This window comes from Pseudochaenichthys georgianus, chromosome 5 (genome assembly GCF_902827115.2).
Source record: "Pseudochaenichthys georgianus chromosome 5, fPseGeo1.2, whole genome shotgun sequence".
Taxonomy (NCBI): domain Eukaryota; kingdom Metazoa; phylum Chordata; class Actinopteri; order Perciformes; family Channichthyidae; genus Pseudochaenichthys; species Pseudochaenichthys georgianus.
Genome location: NC_047507.1, coordinates 5,942,869 through 5,969,185, shown reverse-complemented (window position 1 = coordinate 5,969,185; position 26,317 = coordinate 5,942,869). Strand labels below are relative to the sequence as shown.

At 41.1% G+C, this 26,317-nt stretch overlaps 3 protein-coding genes across 3 annotated transcripts in view; 1 reads left to right on the top strand and 2 right to left on the bottom strand.

Annotated features, from left to right (window-relative positions):
* Positions 1-7,808: 7,808 nt before the first annotated feature.
* On the bottom strand, positions 7,809-9,878 carry avpr2b.1 (arginine vasopressin receptor 2b, tandem duplicate, 1). Its single transcript, XM_034083491.2, has 2 exons — positions 9,005-9,878; positions 7,809-8,156 (listed from the first exon to the last, which is right to left on the bottom strand). Exons 1-2 carry the CDS (start codon positions 9,867-9,869, stop codon positions 7,936-7,938), a joined length of 1,086 nt encoding a protein of 361 aa, XP_033939382.1. The 5' UTR covers positions 9,870-9,878; the 3' UTR covers positions 7,809-7,935.
* Positions 9,879-9,903: 25 nt separating this feature from the next.
* On the bottom strand, positions 9,904-20,570 carry trnt1 (tRNA nucleotidyl transferase, CCA-adding, 1). The gene is made up of 8 exons (XM_034083202.2): positions 20,493-20,570; positions 20,151-20,280; positions 18,671-18,864; positions 16,949-17,087; positions 16,684-16,810; positions 16,205-16,398; positions 14,138-14,391; positions 9,904-10,939 (listed from the first exon to the last, which is right to left on the bottom strand). The coding sequence occupies exons 2-8, from the start codon at positions 20,278-20,280 to the stop codon at positions 10,694-10,696; spliced, it is 1,284 nt and encodes a 427-aa protein (XP_033939093.1). The 5' UTR covers positions 20,493-20,570; the 3' UTR covers positions 9,904-10,693.
* Positions 20,571-20,844: 274 nt separating this feature from the next.
* LOC117446763 (PRA1 family protein 3-like) overlaps positions 20,845-26,317 on the top strand; it is a 32,182-nt gene continuing 26,709 nt past the window's right edge. The window contains exon 1 of the mRNA XM_034083161.2: positions 20,845-21,111. Within this exon, the coding sequence (XP_033939052.1) occupies positions 20,933-21,111 (179 nt within the window). The 5' untranslated portion in view covers positions 20,845-20,932. The remainder of the gene's footprint in view (positions 21,112-26,317) is intronic.

Sequence of the window (26,317 nt, the reverse complement as noted above, 5' to 3'; positions counted from 1 at the left end):
CATGTCTCTAAGCTTCAAGATTTAAAAAGGTCCTTGTTTTTCTCATGATGCCTGAAGAGAAAAGACAAAACTCTCTCTGGAGGGAACTTTGGGATTTTAGCCTTTGCAGACCATTTACATGCTCAACAATCTATAATAGGGCCTTTTTTTAAATTATGTGACTTTGCCGTTAAAAGCCTTTTTGAAACACTTTATTTTACAGCCTAAAAAGTATAGTGTGATTGAGTGTGATAAGAAAATTACCATTTCAGCACTTAGCCGTTTTATTTTTGTTATTTTTTTCAGGCAAGCCTGGAGAACAGTTCCACCGGAGGAAACTCAATTGTGTTAAGAGTGAATCCACGAGCTGTCAGTCAACTCTCTCCCCACTCTGTGAAGCACCTGGGGACGCTGCAGTGTTCGTCCTTTAAGCGTTAGGTCATCCAGCTGTCACAGAGTCTCTAATAAGGACAAATTGACATTTGTTGCGTGTACATTTTTGTTGGATTGTCTGTGCAGCTTAGTCACGGAGTAAGAGACAGAAAGGACGTTGTAGCCCACTCACAGCCAATTAGAAATATGTTGGATTTTGCTCTTGTTTCTCACATGACATAAGTTACAATGACATGACACATATGTTAATCACTTGGACAAGACAAAGCAATTACCCTTGAAAAATGTCTTTCTGCCCATCACCTGATAATCCCCCTGGTCGATTGAAGAATGAGGAAACGTTTTGGTGTCAGAAAACAAGATGAACTGCAGACAAACAGTGGTGTCTGAGCCCTTTAACCTGTTTAGCCCGAGAGCCCCCGGTAGGGGGGTCTGAAAGGTTTTATTTGTTCACGAAACTGTGCCTCAGGGCTTCTTAATATTTAAAAACCTATTAATGTGTCATACCAGATTAACGGGAAGAAACTCAGCTAACTGAAAATACGAACCATTTTTACCAAAACAAAACACAAGTCTCATGAGAAGCGTCTAAATGACCCTGAGCGAAAAAATGCTAACGCACTTAGCACAGAACTCAAGGTAAAAATACCCTTATTACTTATCGTAACCGCACATACAAGATATCAGATTCCACAGGTTATATAGGTATTGGTATCATCACTGAGCGATCCGAACTCGCGACAGGGGAAGCAAACACAGACATCACAACACGTAGCATCACGGAGCATTCACGGGAGATCGTCTCACCTTAGCTGTTATGCTGATCAAAAGTCGTGTTTAATGGCATTAAAACGATAAAAACGCTGCTGAAGGTTAATCCATAGGTTAATCCAATGTGTCTGTCACTTTGAAAAAAGTATTGATAATCCATAATTCCATTTTTATGTAAAAATTGGAGATTTCATATTAGCTGCTAATGGTAGCCACCAGAGTGTATCGCAGCTTCCGGTTCCTGGGCATTCTGGCTGCGCAGCACTCGTTCACCAATGGGTAATTTTTTTTGATGGATTTTAGGGACTAATATTGACTCGAACGGTTAAAAGGAGATGTCAATCATCAAAATCGAACGAGGGGGGCCAGAGATATGGAAAATGCACCCAAATGACCCCAGAAGTGTTTTTTTTTCTAAATCTCTCTAAAAAGGTCAAACTTCACTTGTTTTGCATCAATCTTGATACAGGGTACTTACTGTATTATGTGTTATAGTTTGGATTGCTAAAGCTTTAACGGCTCGTCCACACACGTGCGCTGACGCTTGCCGGCGGGCGTGTCTGAAACTCGACCAACAACCAATCACATGAATCTCCCGCCCCTGACACACAAGCAGCGGTTTGATTGGCTAGAGCTTGTACTGGCATATGATTCGATTGGCTGACGCCTCGCCAAAAGTTGAACATTGCTCAACTTTTGCAGCGAGCCATGCATTTCGTGACGTCACCCCATTCAAAGTGAATGGTGAAGCGTCAACGCACACCGCTGTGTGGACGGGCCGTTAGTCTACCATCCCATCATTCAAGGGTGGTTTTTACTATAAGTAATCTTTTTGTTTGGACGGACACCAGTGGCGGCTGGTGGAAAATATTTTTGGTGGGGCTATTGATAGAGTGAGTAAAAACATTTTTTTTAGGAGAAATGACCCCTTAAATTAGGACTTCTGGTGATGTAATGGCGCGTTTCCAGTGCAGCGTGGAGCTCGCTTTAATGCTGCGTTCAGACCGGACGTGATGCGAATATTCGCTTCGCTCTAAACGCTCCTATCGCATCGCTCTAGTCGCTCGAGTTTCACCGCGGCTGCCAGCTGTGTTTACTCGCATCATTCAAACAAGACGCGCTGGCTCGGGAGCTACAACTACAACAACATGAAAATATTTTACCGTGATTAAATTGTAATACACGTTTCAAAATGATGCCGAATTAACAACATACTGATACCGGTTAGTAAAAACCATGAATTAATGCTTTGACAAGTCTGCAGACAGACGGCAGGCGAAGAACCTTTTTGAATGCTTGTTCCCTGAATGGAGCTTGGCTAAGCTAACGTTATATATGCTCCGACCGTCCACACTCACAACAACGGCCTACAGACATAAATAAACCAGCGACTGTATTCGCCATGACACAGACAGTCTGTGGTTTGTACTTGTTTAACTTTTGTCTAGTTTCTGAACAGATCGTATCTGTCCCCGGCTGTTTGAAGAGCAAGCATGTGAAACAAAAGATAGCATTTACCTGTTTGCATCGTTTGCATCCAGCTAGCCATGTGAGAAGCCTTGTTGATACGTTGTCTTTTTCACGAGCTTGCTGTGATATATACAAATCCGGTCCGGTCCAAGGTCTTTAAGTATCAATTTATCTCCCAAACTTCTCCTTTCGAAAGGATTGGAGAGTAGCTCTTGGGCTGACCGAGGTCCGCCAACTCCACCTGCACACCATTCTCATCCAACTACTGCGTCACCTTGGTCACTCACGAGTCTAAACAACAACTCACGTAAGCAACGTGGGCTCCAACGTGAGCGCCCTCGTGAACAAAATATTTGACGGCGCTGATTGGCTGAAATTATGTTTCGGCGGCACAGTTTACTATTGAGACTTTTGCAACGTGCTGGTTGCTGCTGTTTCGCTCGGGGGCTCTGCCCTGTAATGATAAACTAATGCCATGGGCAAGGCCAGGCAGGAAACAGGTGACTTATCAGTAACTTTAGACATTGTAACACAATTTTAAACGAGATTTTATTGTAGATTATACATTTTAGTGATACCAATTGTATGATATTTACCTTGTTCATTAAAAATTAAAATATTCTTTTTTTTTTATATATCTTTTTTTTTTAATTACATTTTTTTTTTTTTTTTTTTTTTTGTATGTGGGAAGAGGTGGGGCGGCGCCCCTAGCGCCCCTATGGACCGGCCGCCACTGACGGACACTATAATTTACATTAAATCTGTTCAATCTGAATTTACTTTAAAATAAAAACATCTATATTGATTCTGAGACTTCTACATCCAACTCACAGGTGTAACCTTGCTTTGAGAAAAAAGATTATTAATTTAACCCTTTTAGAAGGGAAGATATGGTCATTTGTTCTGGGAATGTCATTTTCGAGCCTGAGACCTGAAAAACAGGCTCAGGGCTTAACAGAGTGCTAAGAAGTGTTTGAATTTTAAATCCAAAGGAATATTTTCCCCAACAAGTAGAATGGCGCTGGGATGAAGGGAAACAGAAATGTTAAAAGACAGTTTATTTGGCAACACCACAGAGGACTCTCCTCAGGGGTTGAGAGCACAAATGTAAACATGTTGAAACATTGATCACTGAGCATCAAGCTGCATATTTGAAGATATACATTTGAATCACAGACACATGTAATCACTGACTATTATGACCAACAACAATCAGATATATTTTACATGTAATCATATAACATTATAGCAAAATAGATTGAAGATTCACATTTAATGGACATGAAATACATATTTACAAGATAAACCACATTCTCATCTGAGTGAAACACTTTAAAATCACACAGCATTTAGATGAATTTCTGAAAACATTTCACAAAATCATTTGTTTCATGAACATCCTTAACTGAAATGTAACATGCAATGAAATATAAGCAGTGCACCAACTTTAATGCAAATGGAATGTCCATTTCATTATACGTGTTAATTATTTCGAAAAAATATCCTGATGAATATTGTGCTGTGGCTCCTGAATACAATTTTTGACTGAGAAACTAAAAACATTGCCACTTAGGCAAACAGTGTTGTGTGCAAATGCTAAGGTCAATGCTGTCCCAAACAGGTCTGACCCGGGCCCGGCGCCACGAGGGGCCAAAAGCGGGCATTGCCCCCTCAGTTGTATTCTTTGCCCCCTCACTTTGAGCATCATTCATCCATCAAAAAGTACAATAAATGTCACAATTATTAAATAACTTTAAATAATTATTTCCCCCAATTCACGTTACTATGTTTCGATCAGATATGTGGGCAGGCAGTCAAGCAACGTGTAAAAAAGCCTCAACCCCAAGTGAGCTTGTAGTCTTAATTAATGTTAGCATCTGTGCTAGCTGTAAACACAGTCGTGACCAAAACGTCCCCGTTTTCCGGGCAAAGTCCCCGTTTTCGGTGGGTTCTTGAATGTGCGTTAAAAAACTTAGAGCAAGGGGAAATAAAATGTTACATGTCAGTAAAAACAGAGTAACAAGAGGTTTATCAATTCTTAAATGTCCCCTCCTCGACTCCTATCCTCGAGACTTAGTCCCGCCCACAGGAGATGCGAGCGGAGGACTGAGGAGGGGAACTGAGGAGAGAGGAGGGGAAGCAGCAGGCGGTTAGATAAATGAGAACTCCTCTCCTCTGAGCGGTCATTTTAAAGAGACGTCCATTAATGATGACAGGAGGCACAGCAGCCCTCTGTCTGATGGACAGATGTGTTCATGACGACTTATATATTTACTTTGATTCATTCACAGTGCGGTATAATGAGACAATAACAGGCTACAGATGTGGACACACACACACACATATATATTTATATAAATATATACAATTTCAGCCCCCTCAGTCATTTCATCCTGGAGCCGGGCCTGGTCTGAACAGTAAAGTCGGTGCATTCTCTTCAATGGCCACGACTAAAAAGTGGTTGAAAAAACATGTCAGATTGTATACAGTAGAAGTCTGTGAGAATATGACACGACTTCTTAGTTGATTTAATATGTAAACATATTTTACTCGTGAGTTTATGGTCTCAAGTGATAGCTCCGCGTATACTTCAAGCCTCATGTTGTCAATAAGGATCCCATTTAGAGTACAATAGACATAAAGAAGGATATGCTTTATTGGGTGGCTACCCTGAGGTTGACGAGACGCTACCACGTTGTCAGGTTTGGGTGTTCGTCCCCGTTTCCAAATGTTAACCCGGTCACAATTTGTTTTCAGCGCATTAATTGTGACATCTTGTTTAGTGTCCGGTTGAACTTGCTTCCCCCCTCCTTTGACACTTACAGTTCCTTCTTTTTATATACAGTCTTTGGAGGGGAGCAGGGATTTCTGGTATGAAGAAACCGAGAGAGGTGACCTTGATGAAAGCCACAAACATAAAGCCACAAACATAAACTTGTATGTCTATGTCCAACCCAGTCTCACGGCATTTCGTGTTATAGTCGCGAATTTCATTTCATCTATTGATTCATGTTCGCATTGTTTTCGTGTCACACAGAACGATTTTAAAAGCAATGTATTTCTATTGGTAGTATGTCTCGTCCCTGCACGTCTTGTCCCGTCGGGTCTTGGAATACCAGAAGCTGTGTGGTTCACAAAAACATTTTCTATCCCTTTTATTTTAAATTGTATAATGTCGGAGTTTTTTTGCCGTCCGCGAGGAAAATAAATGGGGCAAAGAGCCTCAGAATACTGAAATCTGTATTTTTTTCAAATCTGTTGTTCCTTCTAATGTGTTATTATTTACATTGGTTTTAAAATCGTTCTGTGTGACACGAAAAAAATTGCGAAATCGTGTTGGTGTCAATAGATTCATTTCGTGACTATAACACGAAATGCCGTGAGACTGTGTTGCTATGTCAGAGTACATGCAGCTGTTTAGTAGGTATATTGATAACCATGTTAACCATTTTAGTTTAGGTGTGTTTTTATGCTACCATCTGCTACTTACAAATAAACATACATGAGGCTGAGCCAGTGATTCACCACCACCAATACATCCAATGACACACTTAATCCAAACAAGATTACTGAGCAATTGTTATAAAAATAACTTCAGATAAATAAACGTAAAACAGAATGTGTTTCTTTGAAGAGGATGCTAGCTATAAAAACACATGTTGGCACAATGGCACTGGCAGCAGGGTGGGAAATATCTCTGGAACCATCTGACCAGTATAATATTCATTTGTATATAATACAATAATTATAATGTACTATATACCCGGGCTTCTCAACATTTGAAAGATATGGCCGTTATCTGAAATTCTCAAAAGACCACCTTCCTAAATAAATAAGGGTATGTGTTATGCTCCTGTGAGCTCCAACTATCGTATTCAATTATTAATCGAAATGTAATGTATTCAGGGTCATATTTACTTGGATATTTTACTCGCGTTCAATTGTCTCCCATATTAATATTTCATTAAAATATATATATATATATATACAGTATTTAGCATTCAGAGAACGTTGGATATACGTTTTCTCTACCTGATGTGTCACGTTGCTGATACTTTTATTCAACTTTTACGTATGTGAACTCGCAAATGTATAAAAAGAGACCAGCGGCAGCCAAGAAAAGCTGCAATAAATGACAATTGGACAATTAAACTGTTAAAGAAATACAAAACCAACCTTTCCATTTTTGTAGGTTCTAATCAGACACTAAATCTATTTGCAAGAGAATAGCCACTAATGCTTATTGAATTGACCATTTTCAAATTTAACTGTATTACCTAAACCTTTTTTGTACAATAAACTGCCCCCATCCATGCAGCGAGTGATTGGTCAAAAACTGACAACGTTGAGTGCATCAACCTTATGCAATGTTCTCACTTATCTCAATCTCAAAATGATTGTTTCATGTAAATGACCTTTTAAGCACCAATGCTATATTAGTTTGAAAATTAGCTGCTTACAAAAAAAAAAAAAGAGCCCAGGATGTAGAACCCTTGTTTATCCTATTTTACCTGAGTACCCAAATGACCTTGCTCAACCCTATGTGTCGAGAGGCCAATTGGAAAAGCTCCTGCTGCTCCCAATGCTCATTCAGAATATGGCTGAGGCTGATGGGAATAGTTAGTTGTGCAGGTCGTTGGTTGTCCACCGAAGATACGGAAAAGTGTAAGATTGACCTCATGATGCAACAAAAGAAAAAGTCAGGGATCACCAAAAATATTACAATTCATCCCCTTGGAACCATTCATGAGTTCAACAGTTGTGAGGATATGTCACTCAAAACCACAAAATGTCATCTTCATATTGACAGGAGAAGAAAGGTTTGGAGATCAATAGGATTCCTCCTCAGGGAACCATGAATGCCATGCATCTTTTGTAACGATTGAGATGTCAACATGATTCGGTGGATATGAGAAATCTTTGATCTGCTGGTAGCGCTAAAGAAATCAGTCAATGTATTCTTCTTCTGGAAACCTGAATGTCTGTACAAAAAGTAATGGGAATCCATCCAGTCGTGTCAGTCTGGACCAAAGTGGTGGAACAACCAATGGATAAACCACCATCTCTAGAACCACACCACTAGCATGGTTTTCAAAAAAAAGTAAAACGTTCAATGTTTTTAAAGAATGTGTAAAGTAATACCGACTTGATAGCAAGTGTTCCATTCTAATATCCCTGTAAAAGAATGATTGTGTGTGTTTTACTTCAAAAATATTGTCTCACTATAATATACTGTAACACTGACGTCTTCTTCACACTTATTAGACAATGACAATACCGTAAGTCTTTCTTGTGCGAAAACCATGCCGTCCTGAGGTGAGTTTAAGAGTCCGAGGGGTCCGGACGTCTGCTCTCTGACAGACTCTTGAGGCTGATGTACAGGGAGCTGACCATGGTGGCCTCCTCCTGGATGGACTCCTTCAGGTCGGCCTGACCCACACACATCAGGGCCTTTGGCAGCTTCCCGCTGAACAGCAGGTAGATGACGGGGTTCGCACAGCTGTTCAGACTGGCCAGCAGCATCAGGATGGTGAAGGTAGCAGCTGGAAGAAACAAAAGAAGTACAATATTTAACTTCCTTAAACTTCCATTCCTTTTGGAGGTAACATTTTAATTGCGATTAGATTTGCAGTTCTGTATGAGGGAGGGAGGGATATGAGGGAGGGAGGGAGGGAGGTGTAAACAATTGGCAACACTCGGTTTTTGGCACTGTACCCATTTGCTATGATGTTGAAGAGAAAGTCAAATAAAGTTTTAGGAAAAAATCTCTGGGGCAGACTATACATTTATGATTTTTTAAGACATAAGAGAACATATCTATATATAGTTAAAAATCCTGAAACACGGCAAGAATAAATATCAGTGCACACATTGTGAAAGAGATAAGGACATCAGAACAATAAAGTTTGTTGTACTGTGTTTGGTGAATGTTTTATTTGCCAGTGGCAAAGAAAGAAAAAAAGGAAAAAGAAAATACATATAATGAACAATAAAGTATTCTGTATCTGAAAAGTATGTTCAAAAATAAATAAAAAAGCTGGTTTAGCTATAGCCTACAGCTTATTCAATGTGTCTGGATACAAACATATTTTGTTGTGAGATACCAAACCCTGTCCTTTTTCTCTGAGCAGGTGCCTCCTTTCCTGAACCTCCCCCAATGTATTCCACATTAATACTGATGATAACTTATTAAAACTCTCATTGGGTGTAGCCTACAGCAGCGGAAGTCAATCAGATAGTGATATTTGGATTTCCTCATATTTCATAATGGGATATCTCTTTTGATTGAATCATCTTTACTTTGTATCCTCATGCCTTGTCTTGTGTCTTTTACCTGTAGCCTACCAAAAACGAAATAAATGTTGTGAGATCCAAAACCCTGTCCTCTTACTCTGAGTGGGCGCCTCCACGTCCCACACGGACCAAAGCTGCACGGTGAAGAAAGGCGCCCAGCAGAGGATGTAAGCGAACACGATCACCACGGTCATCTTCACCGTCTTGACCCTCGCTTTAGACACCCCCGCCACGCTGCTGGCCCGCGAGGACAGCGGCTTCCTGACCTTCCCTGCGCCCCGCTGCGTCTTCATGTGGAAGTTAATGTACACAGTGCGGCAGATGCGCACCTGACACACGATCACCAGGAGAATGGGCAGCACGAATATCACCAGAGTGGTCCACGTCACGTAGGCTCTGGGACCCCACGGTTTAATGAACTGAGCCCAGCAATCGTACACACCGGGGGCCACCTCCACCCGGGAGAAGATGAAGATCTGCGGGAGGCTACCGATGAGAGAGGCGCACCAGGCGGCGCAAACGGGCCCGTTCCAGCGTGCCCTGTGCCTCTGGAAAGTCACCATGGGTTTGCAGATGGCTTGATATCTGTCTATCGTCATCACGACAATCATATAAGTAGATGCAAACATCCCGACCACCTGCAGGTACTTCACGGCGCGACACAATACGTCCGGTCCCAAGAAGCGGTCAGTGATGTCCCACATGAGTTGCGGGCAAACTTGGAAAAATGTGACCACAAGGTCGGCGACGCACAGGTGGAGGACGAAGACGCGCATCCTGGAGAGCTGCTTCCTCCGCTTCCACAGCACCAGCAGCAGCCCGAAGTTTAGGATCCCCGCGGTGATGAAGATGATGGACAGGAGAACTATTTCCACCCGAGCCAAGCGCTCATCCCGCGGATCATCGTCAGAGAGTGCGTCCTCCAAAGTGATGTTACTGATGTTTACAAAGAACCAAGACATGCTTAAAAGTAGCCTTTATAAACCATTACAGGGTAATCCAGATGACGTGGGGCATTTCAATTTAAAAAATGATAAGCAGGCAGCCTGGAATATGACTTTAAATATGACTTTAAAAGGGAAATTCGTTGAAAAAAATCGTTATGGCCGTTTAGTGGTAAAATTACACGTGTTGAGGGTCTCCAGGCAGAGAGTACACTAGGTAGGAAAGGAGAGCAGAGGGCTTTATATCTCCTCTTCTCTGCAGGAGGGAGGAGCAACCTCTCCCCAGCACAGAACACACACACACACACACACCACTTCAGGGGACATTACATTGACTTACATGCATTTCCTGGAGAATTATCCTAACCCTAAACCTAACCAAGTCTTCACCCTAAAATTAATGATCCCCCTCATGGGGACCTCCAATTTGTCCCCATAAGGGAGGCCAGTCCCCACACGTGACTATGTAAACAGATTTAGGTCCCCACAAGTATAGTTAGACTATAGTTAGAACACACACACACACACACACACTTCAGTCTTTTCAATTTCAATGAAAAGTACAACCTATTTATAGAGCATGTTCTTTTCAGAAAGGAGAAAAACCAAACTTATATATCAAATTATATAAAAAGCCGTTTCTAGTGATCTCTTTATATGGTGATGGAGAACAAAATAGGGCTACTTTAGAATGAAATCAGCAGCTGTGATCGTCAGAATTCTTGTCGTGTCCGTTTTTCTCAAACTAAAACGTCTCAATCAATACCCTTGAAGAGCACAATTACAGCAGCCAAACCAATATGGTGCGACAGGACAAAAGCACGTCCGCTTTCCTCCTCGAATCACGACTTCACGTGACTGAGGAGTTCATCTTTGTCCATCTGATAGCCACTTTTCTTCCAGACGTCACGGAGGTCCTGTAAGGTGGAGCCGATCTCCTTTCCCGACGTGATGCCCATCCTCCGGAGGTCGTGTCCGTTGACGGGGAAGCGAGGGACGGACCACCCGCTGAGCTCCGCATGCAGCTTCTCCTCACCCTGATACTTCAGCAGCTCACACACTTTACTCTGGGTGTCCAGCTCTCGACTCTGAAAAGACACATTTGAGTTAAAGGTCACCTATTATGCAGAATCCACTTCCTCATGTCTCTTCTACATCAACATGTGTCCCCTCTTCTCCATGTCTCTTCTACATCAACATGTGTCCCCTCTTCTTCATGTCTCTTCTACATCAACATGTGTCCCCTCTTCTCCATGTCTCTTCTACATCAACATGTGTCCCCTCTTCTTCATGTCTCTTCTACATCAACATGTGTGCCCTCTTCTTCATGTCTCTTCTACATCAACATGTGTCCCCTCTTCTTCATGTCTCTTCTACATCAACATGTGTCCCCTCTTCTTCACGTCTCTTCTACATCAACATGTGTCCCCTCTTCTTCACGTCTCTTCTACATCAACATGTGTCCCCTCTTCTTCGTGTCTCTTCTACATCAACATGTGTCCCCTCTTCCTCATGTCTCTTCTACATCAACATGTGTCCCCTCTTCTTCATGTCTCTTCTACATCAACATGTGTCCCCTCTTCTTCATGTCTCTTCTACATCAACATCTTCTTCATGTCTCTTCTACATCAACATGTGTCCCCTCTTCTTCACGTCTCTTCTACATCAACATGTGTCCCCTCTTCTTCGTGTCTCTTCTAAATCAACATGTGTCCCCTCTTCTTCATGTCTCTTCTACATCAACATGTGTCCCCTCTTCCTCATGTCTCTTCTACATCAACATGTGTCCCCTCTTCCTCATGTCTCTTCTACATCAACATGTGTCCCCTCTTCTTCACGTCTCTTCTACATCAACATGTGTCCCCTCTTCTTCACGTCTCTTCTACATCAACATGTGTCCCCTCTTCTTCGTGTCTCTTCTAAATCAACATGTGTCCCCTCTTCTTCATGTCTCTTCTACATCAACATGTGTCCCCTCTTCCTCATGTCTCTTCTACATCAACATGTGTCCCCTCTTCTTCACGTCTCTTCTACATCAACATGTGTCCCCTCTTCTTCGTGTCTCTTCTACATCAACATGTGTCCCCTCTTCTTCACGTCTCTTCTACATCAACATGTGTCCCCTCTTCTTCGTGTCTCTTCTAAATCAACATGTGTCCCCTCTTCTTCATGTCTCTTCTACATCAACATGTGTCCCCTCTTCCCCATGTCTCTTCTACATCAACATGTGTCCCCTCTTCTTCATGTCTCTTCTACATCAACATCTTCTTCATGTCTCTTCTACATCAACATGTGTCCCCTCTTCTTCACGTCTCTTCTACATCAACATGTGTCCCCTCTTCCTCATGTCTCTTCTACATCAACATGTGTCCCCTCTTCCTCATGTCTCTTCTACATCAACATGTGTCCCCTCTTCTTCACGTCTCTTCTACATCAACATGTGTCCCCTCTTCTTCGTGTCTCTTCTACATCAACATGTGTCCCCTCTTCCTCATGTCTCTTCTACATCAACAAGTGTCCCCTCTTCTTCATGTCTCTTCTACATCAACATGTGTCCCCTCTTCTTCATGTCTCTTCTACATCAACACGTGTCCCCTCTTCTTCATGTCTCTTCTACATCAACATGTGTCGCCTCTTCCTCATGTCTCTTCTACATCAACAAGTGTCCCCTCTTCTCCATGTCTCTTCTACATCAACATGTGTCCCCTCTTCTTCATGTCTCTTCTTCATCAACATGTGTCCCCTCTTCTTCATGTCTCTTCTACATCAACATGTGTCCCCTCTGTGGAAAGAGACTCTGAAAGTTTCAGGAACAAAGATTCTCTCTCTTTTTGATCCATTTCTATAAAAACCTGTCTGAAAATGAGCTGATCAGATTTTGGCCACTTTATGATGTCATAACGATGATTTGTCTTGTGTAACCATTAGCCAATCAGCAACCAAGGTAATCCCCCCCCCCCCCTTATGAACCTCCTCCTAGAGCACCATTGTGTTCTTTGTAACCAAATGTCTTTCAGAGGGGCGTGGGGAGGGGCTCCTTGTTTTCATCTAAAGTAACAGACAGAGAATCAGCACTTTGGAAACAGGGCTGAAACAGAGGGGATTATGGGTAATGCTGCAATGATCTGTTTGGTGTTTCAGCCAATCAGAGACATGTTCTGTATATATCTGAGAGCTGTGATATATTGATGAAAAACAGTATAATAGAGGACCTTTAAAGCCCCTGTCAGATTTAAAGTACTTCCTATCAAATTATAAGCACTATTAAAAAAGGGGGAAGTTTGTAAATATTTATTTAGAGTTCAAGACTCCTCTGATTTGTTTCATCAGGACTTTGTGGGCGTGTTTGATTGGATTTGATTGGCAGCAGCTGACACAACTGTCGTACTATTGTTTCACAGAAACGTATGATATCTCCTTTTCCCCCCACTTCTAACACAAAGCAAAGCAAACGGCGTGTAGATATTTAAAAACCCACTTTTCATTCAGAAGTGGGCGATGGGTGGAGGTGGAAACTGTCCGGCAAGATGAAGGAAGCGAGTTCCCGAGGTGTGTTTCCTGCATTCAAAGTGGGCTGGAGTCAGAATTACGTTCACGTGTGGTTCAGTGTCTGATTGAAGGACTTGATTATGTGTGTCCCCTGGGGAGAGCGGCACACATTTCCCAAGAGCGCAATGTCCCAATGTCAAGTCTTCAAATTGATCTTGTTTGTCTGACAGACAGTTCAGAACGCAAACGTGCTTTGTACAGGGAACATCATAACATGCCCATTTAATCTGCAACCTGTTAGGTTTGCACACGCTGCCTTTTCTTTCACGGCCATCGAACATCGGAACATGCGTCCAGCCGAGTTTAAGAAGTGCACTGACTTCCACTATTTTCCCCATGGTGCAGGGAAATGGACGCTGAGCAGCATTACTCTGACTGTATTGTGAAATGTTAGATTCAATTAATTGTAACATGATAGTTGTGCTAGTATTTATATGTTATACTTCTGTACTTTGATCTGTATTAAGTGTGATAGACACGATGAAGTGTTTGTGATTTCTCCTTGCATTTCAAGCTAATAATTAGAGGACATAAAGGCCTCTAATTATGCTATTGTTAGCAGTCACTTCATCAACTGGCACATCACAACGCTGATGAAAAGTCGTGCCTGATAACAATGGTAGACCGATCAATTGTTCTGTTAAGTGTCCAAACCATAAATCCCTCCTGTCTTTTCTATAACACCACACATGTACAATTAGCATGGGCTTGTTTCTACAGAGGATGCTCAAACTCACGTCGATGATGAAGTCAGTGAAGGGCTTCAGGCTGTCCGGCTCCTCTCTGCTCTTGCACAGCTCCTGTCTGTATCTGACCAGGAACAGAGCCAGGGTCTTCTCCTCCTTGGACACCTTCAGCCGGAGGTCCATCCTCTCCACCTCCTCCGGGCGGCGGAAGAGAGCAGCCAGGACGGTCATGGGTTTGGGAGAGTGGTCTTTGGCTTTCTGCCACACTCGCTTCATCTCCTCCACGTTGCCATCTGGAGGCAAACCTGAGGAGCAGCAGACGTGACTTTAACAAGTACAACAACACAGAATACTACATGTTGCTGTTGGTCAAAAGCCGAAGAGTCTTAATATCCTTGTAGAAATCGTCAGTGGTGACGAAATTACTTGAGAAGACTTCAACAATCAAGAGGCATTGAATCATGTCTGCCTATGACTAATACCAGAGTTCACATAAGTCAAGGGGCACTGATGATCCGATTCTTGACACTACTGATCCCATTCACTGATGCATGTACTTTGCAAACAATGGCCAAATCCCAATGACCCTTAGGCCCCAGCCACACGAAGCCGATAACGGTCGTATCCGCTACAGTTCTCTATGAAATAGACGGTTCGGCCACACGAGGCCGACATGGAAACACATAAAACGATACCGATAGCGGGTCCCTAGGTGGGTAGATCTGTGAAGGAAACGCTCTGGGGGGCAAACGGCTCTGTGTTTACGCCTATACGATCAATTTTAAAGCTCAATAAATAACAAAGAAGACCTTTGACCGGCACTTTTCTAATTTTGTCCGGAAGATTTCAACTTTAACGGACATGTTGACCGGCGAAAAAAAATCTAACTGAAACTCTGCCACGCGGTCCCCTCGTCCCTTGGAAGAGGCGGAGAGGTGGACTACCGGAGAGTAGGAGCACACGCTTGCCTCGGGGAGAGAGAAAAAGAGCCAGAGCGTCCACAGCGGAGAATAAACAGAAGGGCAACCATGGCAACCATGCGCGGGAAGTCTTCTTCGCTGCTTTTGTGGCAGGACTACAGCGCCACTTACAGGCCTGGCATACGTACGACAGCGTCTCCAGCGCTTTCGAGTGGTCTCGTGTGAATGGACACGTTTCTGGTGCCTGTTGCGTGTGGACGGAATACTTTTTTGATATCGATTTCGGTCAGTTTGCGTTATCGCCCTCGTGTGGCTCCAGCCTTAAAGCCTGAGCAGCTGACCCTAAGGGACTTTCATTAACATCGGCCGGTAATTGCTGGAGAGCGAGGGGCTGCAAAGAGCTGGAAGTGGTCTACATTAGGAAGGGACAGCACTTTGCAACACATCACTTTAAGTGCAGTTGTGGGTTTGGGACTTTTCATTTAAGGTGTTCACTTCCTTAGAGGCCAAAGCAATGTAGGAATTGGTCCCTTACAGTATATGACCGGGCTTACAGAGTGGAAGAGGTGATTGTCAACTCGGTTTTGTTAAAACTATACAATAAATGGTTGATGCATACGTTACATGTGTTTATGTAGTGAAATATACTAAGCTGAACACCCCTGAGCACCAATGACTTATTAGCATGCTACATGTTCTCTCAGAACATTTTCAAAAAGGATTGGAAGAGACGTTCCAACGGGTGGGGACATGTTTACCAAACTTGGCCAAATGCAGTAGTTTGAAACCGCCATGTGCATCCATACTGTAACCACATATCCCCGCTTTAATCCAAAAACATCACTAAAAATGTTACGTAAACACGTTCTGATTTCCTCTTTTTCTAGTGTTTAAGTGGAGGTGAGCAAACTGCCCTCAGCCCCCGCTTCATATAAAAGTGTCTATTCTTTTCTTAAATGGTAAGTACTATCATAAATAACTGCCATCAGGTCAGGTTTATTTAAGTGCAACCTCTTCTAGTGTGTTCTTGAGGAAATAAATATTTAAACATATTTCATAATGAACCCACAAGCTCTTTGCTAAATGTCATCGTTGTCTCCTCTCTTTTATACTTTCCACTCCATTTGTGTGCGTTATCTGAAAAAAAGGCGAAAAATAATGATCTTTGAAAACCTTTGATGCCCCCCCCCCCCCTCACCTAAGTACTGGACCAGCTCCAGACTGTACATCAGCTCCAGCAGGTGGTCAGCATGGTTACCAACAACCATCTTCTTCAGCTCCGTCCAAATCCGTTCTCCAGATATCGCTGCAAGGCCACGACTGTTTTCCCGGATGGCGACCAGCGTCTTCGGGTCGTGGCGGTCGGGCTCCGGAGCCACCCTGCCGTAAAACCTGGGGGGGGATAAGAGGCTGGAGGTTGAGGTTCTTGTACGTCAAACATATACAAATGATGAATTTCTTCTTTCTTTATTGGCTATTTCAGTTCAAAGTGAGATGAGGGATAACGTAGAAATATAATAATAATGTATTACATTTTCCTTTTAAGGGAAAATACTGAATGTACTCTTCCAATATCAGAGTAGCACATGATAACAAAGAGCATGTGAAGGACACTGTTCAGGAACTGGTTGTACCAAATGCCCGAACACAAGATGAAAGGGAAATAAGACATCCCACCTGAAGTAGCGCAGTATTCTCAGGTAGTCCTCTTGGATTCTTTGTTCAGCGCTGCCAACAAAGCGGACTTTGCGCTCCTTCAGGTCTTCGTATCCTTTGAAATAGTCGTATAATGTGCCATCAAGCCCTGTGAGAGAGTAAAATAAAGACAACACATCAGAAACTTCTGACCAGTATAATTAATCGTGATAAAATAGGTGACAATGTCTTGTGAACTAATCCCAAACACAAGTCCTTTAATTCAGTGGAAAACAAACACGAATACCTAAAAACATGGAGTTGATGGTGAGGTCTCTGCGCTCAGAGTCTTTCTGCCAGTCCGTGGTGAACTCCACCTCTGCGTGACGTCCATCCGTCTGCACATCCACCCGCAACGTGGTCACCTCGAAGTTCTCATTGTGTAGCTGTGAGCGAAACCGATAAACAAAACACCGATGCTTAAAAAAGGCCTCATGCCTGGAGACGTGTAAATATGGCCTCATCCTGAAGTCAAAGCCTCTCTTAGATGAAGGTAAGCAGTGTTTCAGACGGCAAGGGTCTAATGTGGAAAGGAAACAATGAGTAACCCAAACACACAGCTGATAATAGATGGAGAAAATTGATGGAATATTGCAAAAACTAAAATACAACTGTAATGCTCTTTTTTAATGAGGGCCCAAACCCTGTTTTCCTTTCCTTCTCTGCACACTGGGTCTTTTCAGTTCTGCTTCCCTGCTGATTGTGAGTCTGCACATGTTATATGTATATGAGGGGAATCGTGAAATTTAATTTATTATTTGATTATGTACATATTACCTATCATGTCTATTTTAAGTCCCATTTATTGTTGTTATTGTCTTGTTGTTTTTATATTGTCTTGTTGTTGCGTGTTGGCACCTTGAGTTTATTGTAATTTCGTTGTACCTGTACAATGACAAAATTAAAGATCTATCTATCTATCGATATGTATTCAAGTAAGTATGTATGCATGTGAACATGGGTATAGCTGGGTATGCGCGTATGAATGGTTATTAATAAATTCAGCACTGTGCTCGACCGTCGATGAATATGAATAGAAGCGACTGGGAGACATAATGAGAACATATCTAGGTCCCCTCTGCATTTCATTGCTCTGTAATCAGCTTTACTTTCAATTTCAATATACTTTTTATTTCATTTTCGTTTATTGATTCTTTGTTGTGATTTCCCTTATGTAAAACAAACCTGAGTTTGTATTCTGAGCGAATCGCATCCGTTACGGACTAAGTCTATAAATACAAATTATTTTAAAAAAGAAAAAAAGAAATATGTTGTGTGACAATCAAGGAGTAGAACGAAGTGGTATAAAAACAGTTTTATCCCAGCAGCTATTGCACACATTAACACATCAATAGAGCGTCACACAGATGCCTATTTTTATTTATTTATTTAATTTTGAATTGTGAATTTTGAATGTCCATGTTTGTACTAGTGTTTTCCTTCTTAAAATGTTTTTTAAATATTTTTGAGATTTGGTTGAGCAGGGTATACTTCTACTTTTACTAGTCCTTTATTAGAGATGTGTCTGTTGTTCGTGTTTGTTTTTAGTGTCAGGATGGAACCCTTGTATTTTTCTCTGCAAACAGAATCTACCTACGGGTACAAATAAATAACCTGAACCTGAACAATCGGCAAATGCTATGAGAACAGTGACTCTTCTATTTATCCAAAAACTGTTATATTATTAAAAGGTTAAGTAATCCAGCGGCAACAGCATATAAAGTAATTCAATTCTGCTCCACATTTACCAGCTTTGATGAATACATAAATGCATCAATAGTCATAATCCAATCATTTAATACATATGATTATGTAATGGGCTATTATGCACAATAAGTATGTTTAAGTTAAGCTAATGTTCTGCAAAAGTAAAGGACTTGGCAAAGAGTTGAAGGAGTGTTTACAGCAGCTTGAAAGCAGAAATGGAACTAATTGAAAGCAGGACAGTGACACCCTGCGTGCCTCTTACTCTTGCTGTAATGGTCCCATGCTTCTCTCCTTTGTTGTTGATCATCCTGATGCCAGCTTTCTGGAACATTTGCTTCATCTCCTCTGGAGTTGCTGTGGTGGCAAAGTCCACATCGTCAGGCCGCTTCCCAGACAGCAGGTCCCGCACCGCGCCGCCAGCGATCCTCAGCTCATGCTGGTGCTTCCCAAACAACTCTGGAAACAACAAACACACACTTTACAGAGGATATGTGTCGGGCACACAAACAATTGCCCTAGCTTGAATTAAACTTGAAAGGCATAACCTGAGAAAACTAAAATGTTGTTGTTGTGTATATCCTGACTGCAGTTCTCACTTTGCCGATTAGTCTTATATGCCTATTGCTTTTTACTTAATATACGATTGTTGTTGCTTGCAGAACAGCTTTTGAAATGTTCTTCAGGCTTAACATGTGTATGAAGTTCTAGTTTACCAAACACATAATCATATTTGACCCATATTAGGGTGAAATGTTCAAACAAGGTGAGCACATCAGAAAATGTTGGCCTCTCCTGTGTCGATGTTGACTGTTTGCCTTTCATTTGTATCAGGCCTAGTACCATCATTTTTTAATGAAGAGAAATACTCAAATCAGATGAATACAGTTCCACCAAAATACTATTATGTTTCATAAGTAATCCTCTTCACAGAGACAGTATTTCGAATAAGTCTCGCACATGTCTTTATCTACACTACTGTACTGTAAGAGTTGTTAAAGCCACCACTGAGATACCCTAAGTATTTGCAATGAGCTTAAATCTGCTAGACATATTACTACTCTAATTATTTCACCATGCCCATGTTTTTATTTATCACCAAATTAAGTCTGATCATGGACACCCTTATGGATCTGACTAGTTCTGCTTAAATTTGGAAAGTTCACTACCTAGCTTTACTGAAGCTAGCTTTACATCTCATGTGTAATGGCTTTTAACTTTCTACTACTGTGACAAAACAATGTCCTAATTTGAGATGAATTAAAGTATATCTTATCTAATATGAGTCTCAAACTTGTATTTTCCTATAGTTCTGTATTGCAAGAGTTTTTATAGCCAGTATATATTGTTTATATTGTTTCCAGTATCTGCAATAAGCTAATATCTGACAGACATAGCAGTGTTTCCCCTACCATTGTCTTGGAGGGGCGCTGCGCCCCGCAAACGGAGACCCACGCCCCCCCTGAAAAAAAGATTATATATATATATATTTTTAAGAAATATATATATATATATATATATATATAGCACCAAATAGCAACTAATCTATATCTACTGTCACTTTTCACATTGGACATGTGCTCTTTTATTAAATAAACTAAACGCTTTCATTTTAAGTTGTGAGGTTAGTGTTTTGACCCTAAGAAACACTGATGCATTAATCAATAACAATAATCACAGCTCCTCTCTCTGCTCCAGAGGATTAAAAAAATATATCAGCAGGTGTGTTTGTTGTCACATCTCACCTGTTAGTTCCTTCAGCCCCTCACTGAACAGAGACTTGAACTCACTGGTCTTCAGCTGCATGGTGAAGAGACTCCTCCAATAGAAAGCTGTTCTATCAATCACCCGAGGCTTCAATATCCTGCTCCACATCTGTACAAACAACAAATAAGTTATCAAGTGTTTATTATTTAGAGCTGTTGAGAGCTAGCTTACTGTTAGCTACATGTCATTGAAGTCACGCTGGCTGGCTGACTTGTAAAGCTGCTCAAACATCGCGAGAACATGAGAAACAACATGGCAATGTTAACGCTTCAAACATAACGTACACAACTGAGAGCCACTCATATATAAAGTGTTATTACCAGACAACGCTACTATCACTTTATGATATCCTTCTCTGACATGAGCATTCAGCTAAGCAGGAAGTGTTTCGGTGGTTTCTGACCAATAGCGTGAGGTTTAATCACGCCGACGAGAGCAGCTTGCTGTCCACAACTGATCGCGAGATTTCAGTTTGGTGGTTTAGTGACTTTATTTATGTAACTGGATAGACCCCTTGCTTTGTTGTTAACGATTATCTATTATTTATTTGCAACATTCAATGTTATTGACAGAACATAAGTGACTTAACGGTTTGGAAATGACTCTTGATTAATAAAGTGAACACAAAAAAAACACGCCAACGAGAGCAGCTTGCTGTCTAAAACTTCTCGTGAGAGTTCAGTGTGTTGCTTTAATGCTTTGGTGACTTCAAGGCTTGTGATGAAGTCCTGGTCAGATCAGTACACGGAGCTGGCAGCAAATGGCTAAAGTGGAGCAGACTCCGCTCAGATCCTGGGAAGACTTCTTCCCCGGCTCGGAGAGGTTCTGCAAACCGGACGGGAATGACCTGACGATATGGAGCAACAGGGTGGTCAGCAACCTGCTTTACTATCAAACCAACTACATCGCTATAGCCCTGGTGGCTTTCATCGTTGTTGGGTAAATTACATAATATGCATACAGTAGTCGGTGATGTGCTTATTTGGTTGTTTGCAGCTAAATTCACTTTTCATGGTTGTTTTTGTCTCATGTGTATTGCTTTTTGTTGTTGTTGTCCTGTTAGTTTAAACTGCATTGTAGCCTACGTTAAAGGGATTAAGTAAACAAGTGCAGAAAGGATATATAGTGTTGTGGAGAAGAGTTTTACAGTGGTGTACTCAAGTACGATTTTGAGGTAATTGTACTTTACTTGAGTATTTCAATGTTTTGCTACTTTGTACTTCTACCCCACTACAATTCAGAGGTAAATAGTGTACTTTTACTCCACTACATATATTTAATACATTTAGTTACAGATGTAGTTTAATGATATGAAATATAATCAGCTCTTAAATCAGACTTTGAGACCTAGAGTAAATTCACAAGCTACCCTGCAGTATACAAAGGCATTACAACTAGCTGCACCTTTACCAGCTTTGATAACACTTTAATGGTAAATTAAATAAAAAATATCCTATATATTATTCTGAAATGGACCAATCTGCATAGTTTTACTTTTGGCACTTTAAATATATTTTGATGCTAATACTGATCTACTTGTACTTGAGTAACATTTTGAATGCAGGACTTTTATTTGTAACAGAGTATTCCTACACTCTGGTACTTCTACTTTTACTGAAGTATAAGATCTGAATAATTGTTCCACCTCAGACCACAGACAGTTGGATTGAGTCCCTTAGGAGTGAATGGAAAATAATGTTTCAGCGATCATGTGATGTACTGTTACTGTCTGTATACAACTGTCTTCTTTTGAACAAGTTTTAACCAATGTGTCCTCTTATGTAGGATATAGGTCAGATTTTTTCATTGATATTACTATATAATACAAAATGTATGTCATGAAGCACCTATTATGTAATAATGGGTACAGACTGCATTCAAGTTATTTATTTAGCACTTTTAAGATGCAAAAGTAACAGAAAGTAACCAAAATAAAATAACAACAAAAAATAAATAAATAGCAATACCAACTCCCTCCTAATGGAGCAACTCTTAACTTTGTAATTAACAAATACACTTTATACCAACAGAAGTCAACGAACACAGGACAGAATAAAGCATATATTTCAGTTAAAAACCAATTAAAACCAGTGGGTCTTGAGCATTGACTGTATATATAAGTGTCTTGAGTTGTCCCTTTAAAAGTATGAACACTCTTTTGGAGCCCTCCCATAGTCCTGTGCCATAATAAATACAATCAAGTCTAAGCAGCAGCTCTAATCTAGACTGCTGCACACTTCCTGAAGAACTAGTTTATTATCTAAGGAGGAAGACAGATTTACTCAGACCAGGGGCCCTTCTCACATCTCTTATTTTTCATTTCCTCGCTCCTCGGTCTCGGTCTCACCGGAAGTTGATTTGTCTGCGCCATCTTGATAGCGTCCCAATGGCCTTATTTTTGCCGGAGGAGCGAGGAACGAGGAACCACCAGACCATCCTTCGATGAAATCCTCAGACACTCGCCCCGCCCCCTTACTGTGTATCGCTGATTGGACGATGCAGTGCATGCACTGATCTGATGCTTCATGAGAGCAGTTTCCCAGCGGAGTGAAGAAAATACATGAACCTCACGGGAGTCACTCCTCAGTTTATAGTGTTTTGTTTCAATTAATGTATCATTTAGTTACAAATATGTGACATATCTGAACAACAAAGTGGTCAAAAATCATTTTATTCATTTATTGGAAACATTTTCATGATCGCTTTTTTCAATACATTTTAAGAATGGCGTTTATCTTTTTTGAGAATGAGTTCTTATTTTATTTAATGTATTTGGGTTTACAACAGACGATACACATGTTTGTGTCAGTAAATGTGTACTAACAGAGGCGGGGGTGTGTGTGGAATAACGGGGACAGAGCTGCTGTGTGTTGAAATATTGGTGTTTTAGGCCTGAAGGCTTCATAAGGTTTGTCTAGTCAGCGTTTGCAGAAGCACAGTGGTGGGAAAACAGCGCCTTAAACTAGGGATGCACGATATTGTTTTTTTGAAACCGATACTGATAACTTCCTGCTTCTCAAGACCGATACCGATAATAATATAATATATATATATATTAAATGTACCTGTAGTTTTTGCACACCTGGTGGTAAAAAAAAGACTAGTAGTGAGCAAATGACATGAGCATTACTACTATGAACAAAGCAAAGCCAAGAACAGTTTTGACTTCAAAGTGACCATATTTATTTTCCCAAATAAAGTTCTTGCCTTTTTCAAAAGCCTCGTCGATAGGTAAAAGCCCCGGTGCCTTTGCAGCTGGCTTTGGATTCGCCGCTAGTTTAGCAGCGCAGGCGTCTTCGTACGCTGTTAACACACCATCGTAGCGATGGCGACTAATCAGGTTGGAAGTATTATAGCTCGTTGCCTTTTTCCCTCCTCGTGGAACTTCTGCATCTGTTAATACAAATAGCAAGCGAACTATCTAACTCTGAAACTTTGAAATAGTCCCATACTACCGACGACATGTTTGTTTACTGTCCTGGCTTCACGGCCGCACGCCATTTACGTCACAGACAGGCGTGAGTTAGGGAGCGCTGGATTTGTGAAAAACTCCCCTCTTCCTAAACCACTAGGCTTGTTTGAGACACATTGCGGCTCGCCTCGAAAGTAGACGAGAGTAGCCGATCGCAGCCAGGGGAGGTGTCAAAATGCTCGTCTTAAGTCGGACAGCTCGGACTCGGAGTCGGCTTGACTGGCTGGGTTTGCAATGGCGGAAATTCCATTTTACCCACTGTAGACAAAGGTGATCTCCATTGCTTTATATAGGTTTGTTAATTCAGTCATGATGATGAACCACACCATGGGTTCCATAATTAGAAATGCTCCTCCCTCTTAATGTCTGCAAAACTGATAGGTGGACAGGCTACAAATGATCAGTCCCTTCAGATCCGCACACATGAAGCTTCATGAGCATGAATTGAACAAACCTGCTGCTGTGTTAATTCTTTAGCTGCCACTTTAAGCTTTATGATGTGTACAACATGGATGTAATTTGATTTAATCTTGCCATTTTAAATGATGTATTCAATAAATAAGGTTAAACCAAATCATTACAATAGATTTTATTTTAATGATTTGGTTTAACTTAAAGAGAAACTTTATTGTTATTGCACATATTACAGGTACTGAGACAACGAAATGCAGTTTAGCTTCTCAGGTGCAACAAGCAGTGAAGTGGAAAGTAATGTTCACAATCTACAGAATAACATATAGAATGAATTGAATGATGAATAAACAGTGGGGTATGAATACACTAGATATCAGCCTGTGAGCAGTATGAACAGTGTGTATGAATATGCTAAGATATATAAAGTATGAAAACGGTAAGCAGTATAGTATAAAATATATAGATATTAATTTCATGATGATAAACATTGTGGAACAATGATGAAAAATGGGAATGGATGTGGCGACGTAAAACTGACACAAAACAACAGAAAACTTTTGCTGAGCCAATTGGAGAGCTTCATCAGCAGCACGTGGTAAAAACCACCAATGAGCGCTCAGCTCGAGATACCAGCGAGCCGTTTCCCATCAAGCATTTCGCTTCCGCAGCTCGTGGAGAGAAACTGCGCCAACTCGCCTCGCCTCGCTCTCAAGGCTGCGGGCGTCTTTGTCCCGCGAGATTTCAAAGTCTCATGTGGGCGAGCCTCCAGAGCAAGTCGGACAAAATGACTAACCATCATGCAACGCACTAGCAAGACGTTGATCGCAACTGCGCAGGTCTGCGCAGGTCTTGCTTGTCTCAAACAAGCCTACTAATACCACAGTACTGGCAAAACGGGAGGAGCCGAGTGAAAAACAAGCGCCCCTCATCCCAATCCACCCACACCGCAGCATTTTTTTCTTTCTTTTTTTCCCCAAAAAATATATTGTATATTATCGGGGCTACTAATACTTTTATCGGGATGACGTCATAATTCCTAATATCGGACCGATAATTATCGTGCACCACTACTTTAAACAGCTGAACCCCAGATTAGGGAGATCACACAGTATTGGATAATTTAGTAAATTCTGAGTCATCATCCTAAACAAAGATGGACTTTGACTGACACATTACATTTGTTTTTTACACATAGAAAGCATGGTTCCTTGGTTGGCACATTCACTCTGTTTGTGTGGGTGTGTGTGAGATATAAGGATGTTACGCCCCTGATAAAAGGGAAGAATTTTGACAAGAGTTAAAGTTAGGTTTCATTCTCCGGTACTTTACTCGAGTGAGTCAACAAATGCAACACCTTTCAATAGAACATACAACGTGGCTATTAACACTGTATTTCAATCATGAAACTTCTTAATTACCACAATATCATTGATAAGATTATATAATTGACAACATAGCAGAACCCTCACAGAATTATTTAACTAAAATATAAAGACAACATATTACATATATGGGCGGAGACAAGAGCAATCGATCTCCGTCTCCCAGATCAAGGCCATCTAGTCGATCACAGTTTAACAGATCACACGTCTCCAAAACAAACACAAACAAGCGCAGACAGAATACCTTCTCATCCTTTCCAAACATCCTACAATTAAACTACATTAACAAAGGTCAAAGGTAACAGTTAAAATACTGTCAATGTTACAAAAACAATCTATTACACACTCCCCTGCTAAATTTGATGTCGTCCTGAACCTGAAATGTTCAATTTGATCTTGAGGTGTGTCAATAAAGTGATTAATGTTGGCATCAACACAATAAATCTACTGAACTACTGTTTCTGTTTGTGTCAAACGGTCTCAGTCCTACCATTCTCTATAATACACTGTCCATGTCTGTTTTGTGCCTACACTCAAAAAACTGACTTTTGTGTCGTAAAATATATTTAATTAACTGTCGTACTTTTTACATGGTAATATCAAGATTCACAAAGAACTAGAATTTCTTAAGTAACATTTTAAATCTATACACCTTTTATTCATGTCATACATTTACAGTGTGGGAGGAGTACGTTTTATTATATATATACTATTTAAATGATTTATAGTCACTGCTCATAAACCTTAAAATACTAAGTAAATGTTAATCTAAAATCATAGTAGCTGTTTGAATCCGCGCATTCGTCTTGACAAGACAAGATAACCGCGATTTTGGACGACATTTCAGTTGGGTTTGCACTTTGAAGGCTGTCGGAGG

Bases quoted from the DNA above. Each gene is read 5' to 3' on its own strand.
- avpr2b.1 (XM_034083491.2), bottom strand. From the start codon at position 9,869: ATGTCTTGGTTCTTTGTAAACATCAGTAACATCACTTTGGAGGACGCA. The intron at 8,157-9,004 runs GTAAGAGGACAG...TGTTTCTTCCAG, and splicing joins CGTGGAGGCGCCCACTCAGA to CTGCTACCTTCACCATCCTG.
- trnt1 (XM_034083202.2), bottom strand. From the start codon at position 20,280: ATGTGGAGCAGGATATTGAAGCCTCGGGTGATTGATAGAACAGCTTTC. The intron at 16,811-16,948 runs GTATTCGTGTTT...ACTCTCTCACAG, and splicing joins CATCAACTCCATGTTTTTAG to GGCTTGATGGCACATTATAC. The intron at 10,940-14,137 runs GTGAGTTTGAGC...GTGTCTTTTCAG, and splicing joins TCACTGACTTCATCATCGAC to AGTCGAGAGCTGGACACCCA.